Source organism: Colobus angolensis, unplaced genomic scaffold (genome assembly GCF_000951035.1).
Source record: "Colobus angolensis palliatus isolate OR3802 unplaced genomic scaffold, Cang.pa_1.0 Scaffold151, whole genome shotgun sequence".
Classification (NCBI taxonomy): domain Eukaryota; kingdom Metazoa; phylum Chordata; class Mammalia; order Primates; family Cercopithecidae; genus Colobus; species Colobus angolensis.
The window spans coordinates 166,332-182,725 of record NW_012114611.1 but is presented as its reverse complement, the minus strand read 5'-3'; the positions used below and the strand labels follow the sequence as shown (position 1 = coordinate 182,725).

Here is a 16,394-nt window from a genome sequence, read left to right as displayed (position 1 = left end):
AAAAAAAAAAAAAAAAAACAGTTGGTCAGTTTTAGCCAGGCAGGATGGCTCACATCTGTAATTCCAGCACTTTGGGAGGCCGAGGCGGGCGGATCACTTGAGGTCAGGAGTTCAAGACAAGCCTGGCCAACGTGTTAAAACCTTGTCTCTACTAAAAATACAAAAATTAGCCCGATGTGGTGGCGAATGTCTGTAATCCCAGATACTAGAGAGGCTGAGGCAGGAAAATTGTTTGAACCCAGGAGGTGGAGGTTGCGGTGACCCGAGATTGTGCCACTGCACTTCAGCCTGGGAGAAAAAACGAGATTCCATCTCAAAAAAAAAAAGGCTGGGCACAGTGGCTCATGCCTGTAATCCCAGCACTTTGGGAGACCGAGGCAGGTGGATCACAAAGTCAGGAGTTCGAGACCAGCCTAGCCAACATAGTGAAACCCTTTCTCTCATAAAAATACAAAAAATTAGCCGGGCAGGGTGGCAGGCGCCTGTAATCCCAGCTACTCTGGAGGCTGAGGCAGGAGAATTGCTTAACCCGGGAGGCGGAGGTTGCAGTGAGCCAAGATCGCGCCATTGCGCTCCAGCCTGGGCAACAATGCGAGACTCTGTCTCAAAAAAAAAAAAAAAAGTTGATGGGTTTCATAATAATGAGAAATTCTTCAAGTATTAAATTGTAATAGAAAATATCTATGTGTGTATTCCTTGGATGTAGAGAAGTGTGATTATGAATATACCAACTTGAGGTCCAGGACCACTTACGTCCATAAACTATATCAAAATGCATTGTCTTCAGTTTGTCGTTTTTCTTTTTAATTTTTTTTTTTTAATTAAAATACAGAGATGGGGTTTTGCCATGTTGCCCAGGCTGATCTCAAACTCCTGAACTCAAACTAACTTCTCACCTTGGCCTCTCAGAGTGCCGAGATGACAGGTGTGAGCCACTACACCCAGCCTGGTTTTATTTTCTGTAAAGTTAGCACCAGAATGTGGGTATTTGAAAAATGATTGAGTGGATGTCTTCACTTTAGGATTAACTCGCCTGACCTATGATCAGTGGTTTTTCAGGAGCTCCCTTTTAGTGTATCTTTCCAAAGCATAGCTCCTTCTGTGTTTTTGCATTTGTATTTTGTCAGTTGACATAATATTTAATTACATTGTGTGAAAACAAGAACAGCTGTCAAACAGTGTAGAAACACAGCTGACTTTAAGCAAACATGCAGTTACATGGCTGCGAGCACAGGTACGCTCAGGGTAGCTTGTGGCCTCCAATGCTCGGTGTGCTGTGGGCCTCACCCCAGATGGTTTTCAGAGGAGATGCATGGTGACATGGTGAATCACTTAAGTGGGGGCTCCTTTAGAGAGTGCTGTTGTGTTCATAATAAAAATACCTTACCTCTGTTTAATTAGGCTTTGTTGGCTGATAGCTAAAAGATTAAAAGAACCAAAACAAATTTCTAAGTTTTTGACATTATCACTTAGGAGAGAACATATTGGCTGGGCATGGTGGCTTATGACAGTAATCTCAGCACTTTGGGAGGCCAAGGTGGGAGCATCACTTGACACCAGGAGTTCAAGACTAGCCTAGGCAGCACAGTGAGACCCCATCTCTCCAAAAACCTTAAAATTAAAAAAAAAAAAAGAAGAAGAAGAAGAAAAGAAAAAAATGTATTTTAAATTAGCCAGGTGCAGTGGTGCATCTCTGTAGTCCCAGCTGCTTGGGAGGCTGAGGCAGGAGGATCACATGAGCTTAGGAGTTTGGGGCTGTCATGGCTTATGCCATTGCATTCCACCCTAGCTGACGAGTGAGACCCTGTCTCTAAAAAGAATAAAAACTTAAAAAGAGAACATACTGAGAGTTACAAGTCAGTATCCACCTTTGTCCATTTAGATCGTATCTTACCTCTCTTCTTGTAATCTCTGCCACAGCTGAAAGATGTGTATTATCTTAGTGATTATATTTAAATCTCTAGATATATGGAATCTTAATGATCTTCCAGATTCTAGATCTAGAATGGGTAGAGCAAGAAAAATTGTAGAGTAAAATAACGGATTATACCAGGAATATGTCAAATGTAATAGAAGTGATCTCATTGAGTATTTTTGTTTGTATTTTTCTAGGCGATCGATAGCATTCATCAAGTGGGGGTTTATTGTCTTGCTCTGGTGCCGGCCAATACATTGCCAAAAACTCCACTAGGAGGAATTCATATATCTCAGACGAAACAACTCTTTCTGGAGGGATCGCTGCATCCTTGCAATATCCTCATGTGCCCACATACATGTGTGACAAACTTGCCAAAGCCCCGGCAAAAACAACCAGGTAATATGCTGGCTTCCAAGACCTGGCACTAAAATTCCAACTTCAAGAAGCTGGGTTCTCTCAGTGTGATTCTTTCTCTAGAATTAGTTTACAAAGACTTTGGGAGGCCAAGGTGGGAGGATCGCGTGAGTCCAGGAGTTCGAAAACAACCTGGGCAACATGGTAAAATCCAGTCTCTACAAAAAAAAAAAAAAATGCAAAAAATTAGCCAGGCCTGGTGGTGCACACCTGTAGTCTCAGCTACTTCAGAGTCTGACAGAGGATGGCTTGAGCCTAGGTGGTTGCAGTACACCGAGATTGCGCTATTGCACTCCAATCTGGGCAACAGAACTAGACCCTGTCTCAACAAAAAAGAAAGGAGAGGAAAGGGGAGATGGAAAAGGTGTTAAGGCAGCCCGGAGGCAAAGATATCCTTGAGATGCCTTTGGAGCTATTGTAGAAAGAAAGAATGTGTTTGTTAGGACTAGTCTTGGCTGCAAGTTATGGAAAAACATGATAGCAGCTCAGGCAAGAAACAAGCTTATATTTTTGTCAGGTAAAAAAAGTTCAGAGCTAGGTAGTCCAAAGGCTAGGATAGTCACTCCTCCATCATGTTCTTCTAGCTTCCCATCTTTTTGCTCTGGTGTTTTGTCAGTCAACTCTTGTCATAGATACGCTACAGAACAAATAACCCTAAAACTCAGTGCCTTGAAGTAGCAAGCATTTACTTTTTACTCATGAAATGTAGATCTGGTTGGCTTGGCTGGAATCCACTGGACTTGACTTGGCTCCAGGCTTAGGTTAGGTTCAGAGCTGTTCCATGTGTCTCCTCATCATGGGACCAGCAGCTACCTGGGCTGTATGTTTTTTAAGGCAGATGGCAGAAGCAAGAAATCAAGCCAAGCCACATGAGCATATTTAAAGCTTCTGTTTGTGTCACATGTCCTAACATTTCATTGTCCTAAACAAGTCAGACCATGAAGTATACTTCTCCCATCCAGACATAACTAGGACAGGAAAAAAAGGAAGATCGTGAGGAAATAAAATAATCTGCCACAGCCATCATTAGTAACTGCCCCAGGGCTCATTAGGCTCCTCAACCTCTACGTCCCAGCCAGCAGGTAGGAGGAAAAGATGAAGAAAGGATACTCTTCCCTTTAACATATTTTCTAGAAATTGCACATATTACTTCCTCTTACGTATTATCCTCCCACGCTAAAGAATATAGTCTTTATTCCAGGTGTGTGTCCAGCTAAAAACTGGGGGTTCTGTTATTAAAGAAGAAGAATAGAATAGATACGGAATTGATAACTAGCAGTTTTTGACATAAGATGTTTACAGAATTTTATGGGAAAATCAGAAGGCACATTTACAGGTACAGCAGTGTCTGCAATTAGCTTCCTGGAGTTACTGCTTTCAGTATCTTTCATTCTCTGTGACCCATAGACCCATAGACTCATGAAATGCACGCAGAATAACAGCAAGGAACTGCTGCTGAATTCGTTTTATTGTTTTAAACTACTGCAAAATTCACTTTTTAAAATGTCATGCCTTTATTAATTTTATAATGTGAATCCTGGATTGCACAGTTTACAGAAATACACAGAGTCCCTGCCTGTATTAAAAGGCTGTCTCCAACATGATGTATCTATAATTTGTCATGAAGTTTCTTAGGGAGTAATATTGCATATTTACTTAAAATTGTAGTAGAGACTTTGTAGACTAAAACTGTTCACCAATTGGAATACTTTATCTTTTTTGAGTTTTTTGTTTTATTTTTAAATTTTTTAAACTTTCCGTTTTGAAATAATTTCACACACAAAAGTTGCCACATGGTGCAAAGATTTTCCTTACATCCTTTACCCAGCTTCCCCAAATATTTACCCTTTGAAAATTGATTATATGATTTAAGTGATTTTTCTTTCACTTGTTTCAGTATATTCAGGATCAGCAGATTTTGATAGAATAAAAGATTTTTTTTTTTTTTTTTGAGATGGACTCTTGCTCTGTTGCCCAGGCTGGAGTGCGGTGGCGCCATCTTGGCTCACTGCAACTTCTGCCTCCTGGGTTGATGCCATTCTCCTGCCTCAGCCTCCTGAATAGCTGGGACTACAGGTGCCTGCCACCACTCCTGGCTAATTTTTTTTTTTGTATTTTTAGTAGAGACAGGGTTTCACTGTGTTAGCCAGGATGGTCTCGATCTCCTAACCTCGTGATCCGCCCGCCTTGGCCTCCCAAAGTGCTGGGATTATAGGCATGAGCCACCGCGCCTGGTCAAATAAAAGATTTTTAAGATTAATCCCATATAGCATCAGCCTTATTTAAAACCTAGCTGGCAATAAGCTTTTTTTAATCATCTTTTTGCCATCTTCTTAGTTCCATAAGGCGGTGACCATGAAGAGAGGGACACAGTGCCCTAGCACTTTTTTCTAGAGAGGGAGTGGGCTCCCCTGTTTATTTTGAAGTGTCAAACCTATGGAAAAGTTAGAAGACTAGTACAGTGAGGAGCACCCATGTAACCTACCCTAGATTTACCAATTGCTGCCTTTTTTTTTTTTTTTTTTTTTTGAGATAGAGTTCGCTCCGTTGCCCAGGCTGGAGTGCAGTGGCGTGATCTGGCTCACTGCAACCTCTGCCATCCAGGATCCAACCACCTGAGTACCTGGGATTACAGGCGTGAGCTACCACGCCCAGCTAATTTTTGTGTTTTTAGTAGAGATGGGGTTTTGCCGTGTTGGCCAGGATAGTCTCAAACTCCTGGCCTCACATGGTCTGCCGTCTCTGCCTCCCAAATTAGTAGGATTACAGGAGCAAGCCACCATGCCTGGCATTGCTGACATTTTTTTCCCTGAGTTTTTTTGTTTTTGTTTTTTTTGAGACAGGGTCTTAACACTGTTGCCCAGGCTGGAGTGCAGTGGCACGATCTCAGCTCACTGCGGCTTTGAACTCTGGCACAAACGATCCTCCCACCTCAGCCTCCCGAGTAGCCTGGACTAAAGATGTCTGCCACCATACCAGGCTAATATTTTTGTATTTGTAGAGACAGGGTTTTGCCATGTTGCCCAGGCTGGTCTCGAACTCCTGGGCTCAAGTGATCTGTCCGCCTGAGCCTCCCAAAGTGCTGTGATTACAGGTGTAAGCCACCATTCCCGGCCATTATTCACTTTTAATTGAACAAATTTAATATTCTAGATAAACTCCCTCAGGCCTTGTAGATGAGAAATTTCTTTCCACGCCAGATATTCTTGATTGTTAAGCCCTCTTTTAGGGTTCTATTATGATTGGAGAAGATTAAAGTATTAGTAGGAGCTTGTGCAACCAGCTGTCACCTCCTCAGTGTGAAAACTTTCTGTATACCTCAAACTATAATAGCTGCCTGCTTCCCTCCACCCCAGTCCCTATCCCTCCTGTGTTCCTGTTTGTTTTTTTTTTTCCAGTACTTTGCACTATTTGTGTTTATTTATTTGTGTATGTATTTCTCGGTTACCCTTCTCCAGAGTGCAAGCTCCTCGCCCTATTTCTCCTGGGTTCCCAGTGCCTAGAAGAGTGTTCAGTCAGTATTGTTGGATGAATATTTGAACCAGTTTTGGTCAGTCTGGAAATGCTCTGGATACTTAGTTGGAATTGCCATCTCCAGTGAGTTGGGTTTTGCATTTATTTACAGGTGTAGGCCCTGCTTCCGTGATGGTTGGGAATCTGGTTGCTGGAAAACGTATAGCACAAGCTGCTGGAAGGGATCTGGGACAAATAGAAGAGAATGATTTGGTGAGGAAGGTAAGTGTTCCTGAGATGTTGCCTTCTTACTGAAATCAAGTCAAGGACAGAACGTGTACTGCAGGTAGCATCTGAGGGATGCATTATATGACTTGTTATAAGTTGCTGACCCTGGGTCCTTTTTCTGGTTTATGACTTCAGCACCAGTTTCTGGCAGAGATCCTACAGTGGCGAGCCCAGGCAACTCCTGACCATGTACTCTTCATGCTGTTAAATGCCAAGGTATTAAAAATTCAATGGTATATCTAATCAGCTGACTACTATAGGACTATCTTAAGCACTCTTGCTCTCTTTCTTTCATCAGAAAATTTGTGTTGCCATCTCTGAAGAAGGAGTTAATGGCTTTCTCCTTGCTTTGACATATGAGGGTAAACTGTGCAATCACTTTAGGATTGGAATGAGACCTCCTGGAGTGCTATGTAATACTTTCTTTTCTTATGGTACAAGAACATCTTCTTTATTCAATTATGATAGGAGAAATGGAGCCAACAATGCAATTACATAGATACACAGATGTTCAAAATGTGTTATGTCATACAGTTTTTTTTACCCAGTTGGACTTTTAATTATTTGATTTCTGCCAGGAAGAAAATGACCTTAGACCAGCATTTTAAAAACCTAAGTTATTTCTGGTACATAATTAAATGATTTATTGCTAACAGATAAAAAGCAAATTGAAATTTACTCAAAGAGCACATTTAACTACTGGTTTCTGATGGATGGTTCGTTATAATATTGTATTTTAGGACTGGGCACGGTGGCTCACACCTGTAATCCCAAAGCTTTGGGAGGCCGAGGCGGGCGGATCACATGAGGTCAGGAGTTTGAGACCAGCCTGACCAATATGTGAAACCCCCTCTCTACCAAAAATATAAAAATCAGCTGGGCCTGATGGTGGGCGCCTGTAATCCCAGCTACTCGGGAGGCTGAAGCAGAAGAATCGCCTGAACCCGGGAGGCGGAGGTTGCAGTGAGCCGAGATTGTGCCACTGCACTCCAGCCCGCATGACGGAGCAAGACCCTGTCCCAAAAATAAAAAGAGAAAAAAATATATATATTTTATATATATGATATATAAATATATATAAAAAGAAAGAAAAAAATACACATATATTTTTTGAGATGGAGTCTTGCTCTGTCGCCTGGGCTGGACTGCAGTGGCATGATCTCAGCTCACTGTAGCCTCCGCCTCCCGGGTTCAAGCGATTCTTCTGCCTTAGCCTCCCGAGTAGCTGGGATTACAGGCACCCACCACCAGGCCCAGCTGATTTTTATATTTTTGATAGAGACGGGGTTTCACATGTTGGTCAGGCTGGTCTCGAACTCCTGACCTCGGGATCCACCTTCCTCAGCCTCCCAAAGTGCTAGGATTATAGGCGTGAGCCACCACGCCCGGCCTATATATTGTATTTTAAAATTATGCATTCTGTGGGAGTCAGCTGAGTTTTTGTATTGATGGCTGAGTCACAGGCTCAAAGTCTGTGACCATGTGGATAGCAGTATTTCTCCTCAGCAGAGGGAAGACTAGAAGTGCCTATTGGAGCTCTTAGGGGACTTATCCAAAGTATACCCATCTCCCCCATTCCGCTGGAATCTGAATTTTTTTTTTTTTTGAGGAATGTATGCAATAATAGAACTTAATGAGAAGAATATATTGTGCATCTTATTGAAAAATCATTAAAAATCTTAAGAACCATTACTTTTATGACAGAAAATTTGGGAACGTTCTTGCTCTACCTGTACATGAAGTGAGCTTCTTTTCAAGCCCACGGATTCATTAAGGTTCTCATATTTCTTTTAAAAATGTCAGCCAGGCATGGTGGCTCATGCCTATAATCCCAGCTTCTTGGAAGGATGAGGCAGGAGGATGTCTTGAACCTGGAGTTGGAGGCTGCAAGCTGCAGTAAGCTGTGGTTACATCACTGCACTGCAGCTTGGGCAACAGCAAGACCACGTCTGAACAAAAAAAAGAAAAAAAAAAGGATCCCATACATATCTGTCTGTTTGTTTTTGGAGACAGAATCTCGCTTTGTCGCCCAGGCATTGGCTCAAGTGATCCTCCCACTTCTGCCTCTTGAGTAGCTGGGACTACAGGCACGTGCCACCACCATACCTGACTGATTTTTTTTGTATTTTTAGTGGAGAGGAGATCTTGCTATGTTGCCAAGGCTTGTCTTGAACTCCTGAGCTCAAGCAGTACCCCCACCTCATCCTCCCAAAGTGCTAGGGTTACAGGTGTGAGCCACCCTCTCCAGCTCCACACATGTCTTTGATTTTAGGGGGAATTTTCACTAGAATTGATAATTTGCTAAGGATAATCTACAAAGGCACAAGCCTTTCAGGTATGGTGTTGAATTGGCTGTGCTTATTACAGTTTATTTGCTTTCTGAGCTTTGACTCGCTTATCCTTTCTGTTGTTTAAAGGGAACCACTGTATGCACAGCCAGCTGCCTTCAGCTTCATAAACGAGCAGAGAGGATTGCGGCCGTTCTTGGTGATAAGGGACATCTAAATGCAGGAGATAATGTGGTGTTGCTGTATCCACCTGGTAAGCATTGGATTGGTAGACTAGACTTTAAGCTCCAGTACTAGACTGACTACAAATTGTAAGAGGATAGGCACTCAGGGCTGCTCTCTATGACTTGCAGACAGTGTACTTCCCAGCACTTAGAAGACCATGCACACAGGCCGAAGTGGGAACCAAGCCCCACCCCCCAAGTTGTGCAGTACAGTGGCTCTCCTGGGACCATGTCTGTTTTTGCACCCTTATATTTCTATTAGTGCCTGGCACATAAAAGTCACTCAATAAATAATGAATGAATGAAGTCTTCAGCTGCTTGGCTTTTGGAAACTCTCAAAACAGATGCTTTGTTTCTGTGAATGTTCGGGAATGGGGTAATTTCACCCAGTCCCCAAAGAAATGTTGTACGTGAATTCTGTGAACATTTTTCATATTATGATTGATGTTACTCAGGAGGAATAACTGGAGAAACCAGGAATGGTTAACTAGGAAAATAAAAGAATGGAGAAAGGAGAGGTGAGCAAGCCCTGAGCTTTTAAAAATATTTAGAAGGCTGCTCTGTGAAGAGCAATCAGACTTCTTAGATGTTGTTGAAGGGGTGTGAGTTTTCATATTATGATTTAGTCGTCTTCTGTTATTGCTACTTTCACGTTCTGATTTAATTCAACAACCTTGTCTTCATAGTAAAAGGGGTTCAGAATTATTTGATGTAAAGATTCAAAATTCTGGGTGAAATATTTGAGTCTTCCCTTCGTTATTTCTGTCACCTAATCCACTCATACATCCAGCTTTTTTTGGCCTGTTATCCCCCCCACACTTCATATTGTTCTGTGATTTTTTTTGTTTATTTTATTTTATTTTTGAGACGGAGTCTCGCTCTGCCACTCAGGCTGGAGTGCAGTGGTGTGATCCCAGCCCACTGCAACCTCTGCCTCCCTGGTTCCAGTGATTATCCTGCCTCAACCTCCTGGGTAGCTGGGATTACAGGCACCCACCACCATGCCCAGCTAATTTTTGTATTTTTAGTAGAGATGGGGTTTCACCATGTTGGCCAGGCTCGTCTCAAACTCCTGACCTCAGGTGATCCACCTGCCCCAACCTTCCAAAGTGCTGGGGTTATAGGTGTGCGCCACAAGGCCTGGCTTATTCTGTGATTCTTATGCACTGCCTTATTTACCTACTGAGATTTCATAGAAGATCACGTGATAGAGCAGTCCCCGCCATTGTATGCCCAGGAGGTGGTCTTGCACCTGTCAGTTGGCCAGAGGCCACGGGGAAGGACCTGAGCTCTTCCTAAGGAGGCCTCTGCCCAGAGTCTTCCTCAGACTGAGTCATACTTTGCTCCCTAAAACTCACACCCCTTCAACAACATCTAAGAAGTCTGATTGCTCTTTTTAGAGCAGCCTTCTAAATATTTTTAAAAAGCTCAGGGCTTCCTCACCTCTCCTTTCTCCATTCCTTTATTTTCCTAGTTAACCATTCCTGGTTTCTCCAGTTACTTCTGAGTAATATAAAGTAATAATATCAATATACCTTCTTCACAAATATTTCAGGAGTTTACTTCTGATTTCCTTCCTTTTTTGTTAATTGTTTTCTCTATATTTTCTAAAGTTTTATATGCTTCCTTCTTTCACTTTCAATATCTTCTGCTAGAGTCTCTGTTAAATTATGGTCTACAGAACCTGTCTTGCACATGATTTAATCATTTTGGAAAATTTGCCTTTTAGTTTCTCAGTGCTCTTAGGCAGTTCAGTGCCTCTCCTGACAGGGTCTTTTGTCTTGCAGGCATTGAGTTAATCGCTGCCTTCTATGGCTGCCTGTATGCGGGCTGTATACCTGTGACCGTCAGACCTCCACATGCTCAGAACCTCACGGCCACGCTGCCCACTGTCCGAATGATTGTTGATGTAAGTACCAGCTGTATCTTGCCTTGTCCTCATCTCCTAAAATCCAGATTCAGACAGCTAAGGATCCTTACTAATTTTCCAATTTTGTTAAGTCAGGAAATCAAATTTGCCTCCTGGAAACTACCTCCTTTTTGTTAATCAAGCCAAAACAACCATCATTATTCAGCGAAGGAACTGGGGGAAAGTGGTTATTGGTGAGATACAGAATTGTATGCAGTTATCATTAACATTAAGGAGGTGAAGCAGCCATTAGTATTTCTCCAACAAAAACACAAAAAGTAGCCAGGCATTGTGGCACATGCTTGTAGTCCCAGCTACTCAGGAGGCTGAGGCAGGAGGATCCCTTAAGTCTGGGAGGTGGAGGTTAGACGTGAGCTGAGATTACACCACCGCACTCCAGCCTGAGCAGACCCTGTCTCAAAAAAAAAAAAAAAGTTTCCCCCTCCCCTTCTGTCTAAAATGTGATGTCTGATATTTTTCCTGCTAAATTATCTGGGTGATTTTAAATGCCAAACTGAATTAACCGCAGTGTCAGGTCACTTCTATTTTGGTTACTTTTGTGAATTTACTTGGTGTAGCATTAAAAGGTGTCCAGACCTTACTCTGGAGATGATAGAAGTCTTTATAGGATATAAGAGTTAAAGAAAATAAGGTAAGTGTGTATTGCATCAGATCCTAGTGTTTACAGCAAGGGGAAGCCTTGGCCAGTGCCGATAGATTACAAAATTCCAGTTCATGTAGCATCTGCTTCTCTGAGAACTGCTGCTCTGTCAGCAAAAAAGGAGCCCACGGTATAAAAGCCATGATCACCATGGATGATTTTATTACAAAGTGTAATTCAGCAAAATGCCCTTGTTATATTCTACAAAGTGGGCCAGAAAAGCAGGGAGGGGAGTTGCTGTTGATGCAGTTTGTGGGCAAAGTAGGTCACTTTGCATTTCTGTGTATAGCTGGGCAAGAGAACCTAGTTTCTATGAGAGCTTATATCAGCATCGGGGTTCCTTAGGTTCAGCATATGGTCTAGGTGTAGTAAGTCTCATTATTCACTAGAGACTGGGGCAGTTTCCTTCAAACATGGTTGTCTGATTCTTCTCATTTCCTGAGCACTACAAAATCCACATCTTTGTTTAATTGTGGTCTTAATGAAATCATGGGATTGTGAGATCCATACTGAGATTATAATTATGAAATATTTTGAGAATCACTGTTATAAACAATACAGTGTATTGTGAACAGGTCCATCATCCTGAGAGAGTTAAATGTCACACATTTCCAGAAGGAAACATGCAAGGGAGTAAACTGACCTCATCTGTCCCACATGTGTTCTTTGAAACCATCCTGTCCAGTGTGGTACATGATTTGCTTTTAGCAGCAGCCAGGGCCTGTGGTGCCATGTTGGGGCTGAGCCTCCTGATGCTTATTGTTGTCCATTTGTTGTTCTAGGTCAGCAAAGCAGCCTGTATTCTCACCGGTCAGACCCTAATGCGGCTACTGAGGTCCCGAGAGGCGGCAGCAGCAGTGGATGTGAAAACCTGGCCAACCATCATTGACACAGGTGAAAGAGAGACTTCTCCTGAGGGTGGAGGCAGTGAGAGCTCACAATACCTGAGATCTCTTCTATTCTCATGCCAGACTTGTTTACCCTTCCTTTATGTCTTCTGCCTGCTAAGACAGAGGCAAAACCTAGCATCAGTAAGCTTGTGCAGGACTAGACACTGACAGCAGATGCAAAGGGCGAGATCACAGTCTGCTAAGAGTTCTCCAAACAAAAGTGTTTTGCTGTTACTCTTGGCATCATCAAAAGGTGGTTAGGTTTTTATGCTACATGTACTATGTATATGTAGGGCCAAGTAAAATATTGAGACAATCTGATCCTTTTGTTGGAGATGTGATATTGTTGAAATAATACTGGACTGGGAGTCAGGTGATTTGGGCTCTGGCTCAAGCTTCATTACCTACTGCCTGTGTAATCCTGACTGAAATTACCCTTTCCTAAGCTACTGCCTACCCCTGCCTGACTTGTATATTTATTGAGAAGATAAAATGCAGTGTAATATGACAATACTGTACTTTGAAAGCCATAAAGTACAAAATTTTTAGATAGTATTCATATTAAAGAAGGGGTTAAGATAAGGGAATAGCTGAAAAAGCTGTGGTATAGAAAGAATGTGGGTTTTGGAGTCAGGCAGGTAGGGTTTAAGTCCTGCTATATCTGCTACTCTCTGAGTATCCTTACTAACCTGTCTATAAAGTGGGAGTTGTAAAGATTAAATGATGTAATGCAAAGCTCCTAGCATGTAATCTTAATGATAACATCTAACTTTCATTGAACCCTTATGTCAGTCATTTAATGTGTTATATACTTTTATCCTTACCCTATAAGTTGTTATTTTTATTTATTTTTTATTTTTTATTTTTTTTTTGAGACGGAGTCTCGCTCTGTCACCCAGGCTGGAGTGCAGTGGCCAGATCTCAGCTCACTGCAAGCTCCGCCTCCCAGGTTCCCACCATTCTGCTGCCTCAGCCTCCCAAGTAGCTGGGACCACAGGCGCCGCCACCTCGCCCGGCTAGTTTTTTGTATTTTTTAGTAGAGACGGGGTTTCACTGTGTTAGTCAGGATGGTCTCGATCTCCTGACCTCGTGATCCGCCCGTCTCGGCCTCCCAAAGTGCTGGGATTACAGGCTTGAGCCACCACGCCCGGCCAAGTTGTTATTTTTAATCCTCATTTTGCAGATTAGAAAACTGAGGGAAGTTAAATAAGCAGCAGAACTGAAATTCAAATCCAGCCAGTTTGGCTCCATTCCCGGCCTCTTAACCATTAATGTCCTCCCTACCCTTTTTTTTTTTTTAAAAAAAAACTGGATTCAAATGCAGGAATGACATGTATTTGTGGTTATTGTGTACCAGATGCCGAACTGGGTTTTTAAAATATTTATTACTGAAGGATAGAAGCACAGTTGTATATATATGTATCACAAATGGTTTGTGTTGGTGTTAATGATGCTGGTAGATCTATGGTTAATGGGCTGAATCACAACAGGAAGGTTTCCTTAGGCACTTGAGTGGTCATATGAGTGACCCTTCCCTGCACAAAGGGAGGTCAAAGGTGATAGTCTTTCATTTGACCAGAAATGGGTGCCCTATGATTTGGTGATTTAAAACTCACAGTTAGACGTCCTTCTTGATCCAGAAAGCCAAAGGAGCCATTGAAGAGGTATGGCTGGAGCCAGAGGACATCTTTGACATCCCTGGTTTTAGCATACTTATAAAGCACATGGGGGGAAGTAGAGGAGGTATCGTAAATGAGTGAAAGCAGCGAATTACCAGTTCTTGGCTACCATTCTCTTTTGGAGACAGAGCCCTCACTCTGTCACCCAGGCTGGAGAGCAGGGGCGCGATCTCGGCTCACTGCAACCTCTACCTCCCAGGTTCAAGAGATTCTCCTGCCTCAGCCTCCCGAGTAGCTGGGATTACAGGTATGAACCACCATGCCTGGCTAATTTTTGTATTTTTAGTAGAGACAGGGGTCGCCATGTTGGCCAGGCTGGTCTCGAACCCCCGTCCTCAAAGTGATCCACCTGCCTCGGCCTCCCAAAGTGCTAGGATTACAAGTGTGAGCCGCTGTGCCTAGCCACCATTTTTATTTTTATTTTTATTTTTTAAAGAGACATGATCTTGATATGTTGCCCAGGTTGGTCTCAAACTCCTGGGTTCACACAATCCTCCTGCCTCAGCCTCCCAAGTAGCTGGGACTATAGGCCTGAGTCACTGCACCCGGATAGATTACTATTCTTAAAATTCTGCCAGCTTAACCAGGCGCCATGGCTCATGCTTGTAATGCCAGCACTTTGGGAGGCTGAGGCAGGAGGATCACTTGAGCTCAGGAGTTGGAGACTAGCCTGGGCAATATAGTGAGACTTCACCGCTAGGAAAAACAAAAATTTTTTTAAATTTAGCTAGGCATGGTGGCATAGACCAGTAGTCCCAGCTACTCAGGAGGCTGAGGTGGGAGGACCATTTGAGCCCAGCAGATGGAGGTTGTAGTGACTCAAGATCAAGCCACTGTATTCCCACCTGGGCAATAGAGCAAGACTCTTGTCTTTAGAAAAAAAAAAATCTGCTAAGTTAAGTTAGAGAAATACTTTCCAACTTTTAAATCCATACATGATTAATATAACACATACTAAAGTGTAAATAATGAACTTTAACTTGAAACCAGCATAACAGCTAATGCTTTTTAAGCATTTCTTCAGTCAGTTGCTTTAAAAGTGCTTTATGTGAATTAAATTCCCAACAGTTCTATGAGGGTAGGTATTATTTTAGAGATTCGTTTTAGAGAAGAAGAAAACAGCCACAAAGAGGTGAAGTAACGCCAGGGTCACGTAGCTGATGGTAGAGCTGGCATTTGAACAGCAGTCTGCTTCCTACTGTGTTCTGTTTCCCCTTACTAAGCTGCTAGCAGATACATTTACCTGATGTAGATTTGCTTGCCTGTGTTGTCTAGTGTTGTCCTCAACCCCAGCCCACCTCTAAGAATGACATATGTGAGCTACTTGGTTAAATATGAGAAGTCTAAGCTTTAGCAAATCCCCGAAGCTAAATTTGGCCATAGCAAACCCACAGAAAACCAGTTGAAGAGCAATGATTTTCATGTTCCCGCATGTTGGATTGACATCAGGTTTTTTTCTTTTCATGGCAGATGATTTACCCAGGAAAAGGTTACCTCAGCTGTATAAACCACCCACTCCTGAGATGTTGGCATATCTTGATTTTAGTGTCTCCACAACTGGCATGCTTACAGGAGTGAAGGTAAGCTGCATGCTGGAAAAATGCCACGTCTGCCAAAAAATAGAGATGACCACTGCCCCAGAAACTTTAGACACAGAGGCTAAGTGGTTGTACCAGAGACCAGTAGGCAGAGTGAGGATCAAGGGTCGCTGCTCTATTTAAATAAAGGCATTAGCTCCTCTGGAATGAGTTATCACAAGGAATTTGTATTATTAAGTGTCTGAACCTAGCATTGAAGCTGAAAGAGAAAAAGAGTGTTAAAATATGTATGAAATCTGATATTTAGATATCATAAAATTCAGTATTAGATTGGGCACAGTGGCTCACGCCTGTTATCCCAGCTCCTTCGGAGGCCAAGGTGGGCAGATCACCTGAAGTCTGGAGTTCGAGACCAGCCTGAACAACATGGAAAACCCCTTCTCTACTAAAAATAGAAAATGAGCTGGGCATGGTGGTGCATGTCTGTAATCCCAGCTACTTGGGAGGCTGAGGTTGCGGTGAGCTGAGATCGTGCCATTGCACCACAACCTGGACAACAGGAGCGAAACTCCATCTTAAAAAAAAAAAAAAATTATTATTAACTAATGAACAGAAATATGTTCCCTTAATGGAGAGTTAGGTTAGGCTTTGAAGCACTAAAAATTATACATTGTTTTGAGGAGTTTAGGGAATTGAAACTCCTCAAAGCTGTCGTCAGAGCTGTTTTGCTGCCTGTGGGATGACAGTTCCAGCGTGTTCCATTTTCCATACTTTGCAGATGTCCCACTCTGCAGTGAACGCTCTGTGTCGAGCCATCAAGCTCCAGTGCGAGTTGTACTCTTCTCGGCAGATCGCCATCTGCCTTGACCCTTACTGTGGACTTGGCTTCGCGCTCTGGTGTCTCTGCAGGTAGGGATGGAAGAGCCAAGGAGACAGAATGTGTGGGGGTATACTTTATGGCCATGATCATCTCATCCTTTCCTTTGCTCCCTTAATTTGGTAAAGTTTCAGTACAATGCTAGTGTTTTCAGAATTTATGGATCTACCGTGTCTGTGAAGTTTGTTTATAAACAGTTTTGTCTGTATTCCCTTTGTTATTTTCTGTTAATTTTATTCTTCGTACAAAATGGCA

The 16,394-nt window shown here is 42.6% G+C and overlaps 1 protein-coding gene across 1 annotated transcript in view; it reads left to right on the top strand.

Annotated features, from left to right (window-relative positions):
• The window catches only part of DIP2B (DIP2 disco-interacting protein 2 homolog B (Drosophila)), a 280,283-nt gene that overhangs the window by 245,881 nt on the left and 18,008 nt on the right, over window positions 1–16,394 (top strand). Inside the window, exons 23-30 of the mRNA XM_011936123.1 lie at window positions 2,113–2,314; window positions 5,958–6,067; window positions 6,209–6,289; window positions 8,491–8,614; window positions 10,373–10,494; window positions 11,938–12,049; window positions 15,195–15,304; window positions 16,041–16,171. Of these exons, the coding sequence (XP_011791513.1) occupies window positions 2,113–2,314; window positions 5,958–6,067; window positions 6,209–6,289; window positions 8,491–8,614; window positions 10,373–10,494; window positions 11,938–12,049; window positions 15,195–15,304; window positions 16,041–16,171 (992 nt within the window). The remainder of the gene's footprint in view (window positions 1–2,112; window positions 2,315–5,957; window positions 6,068–6,208; window positions 6,290–8,490; window positions 8,615–10,372; window positions 10,495–11,937; window positions 12,050–15,194; window positions 15,305–16,040; window positions 16,172–16,394) is intronic.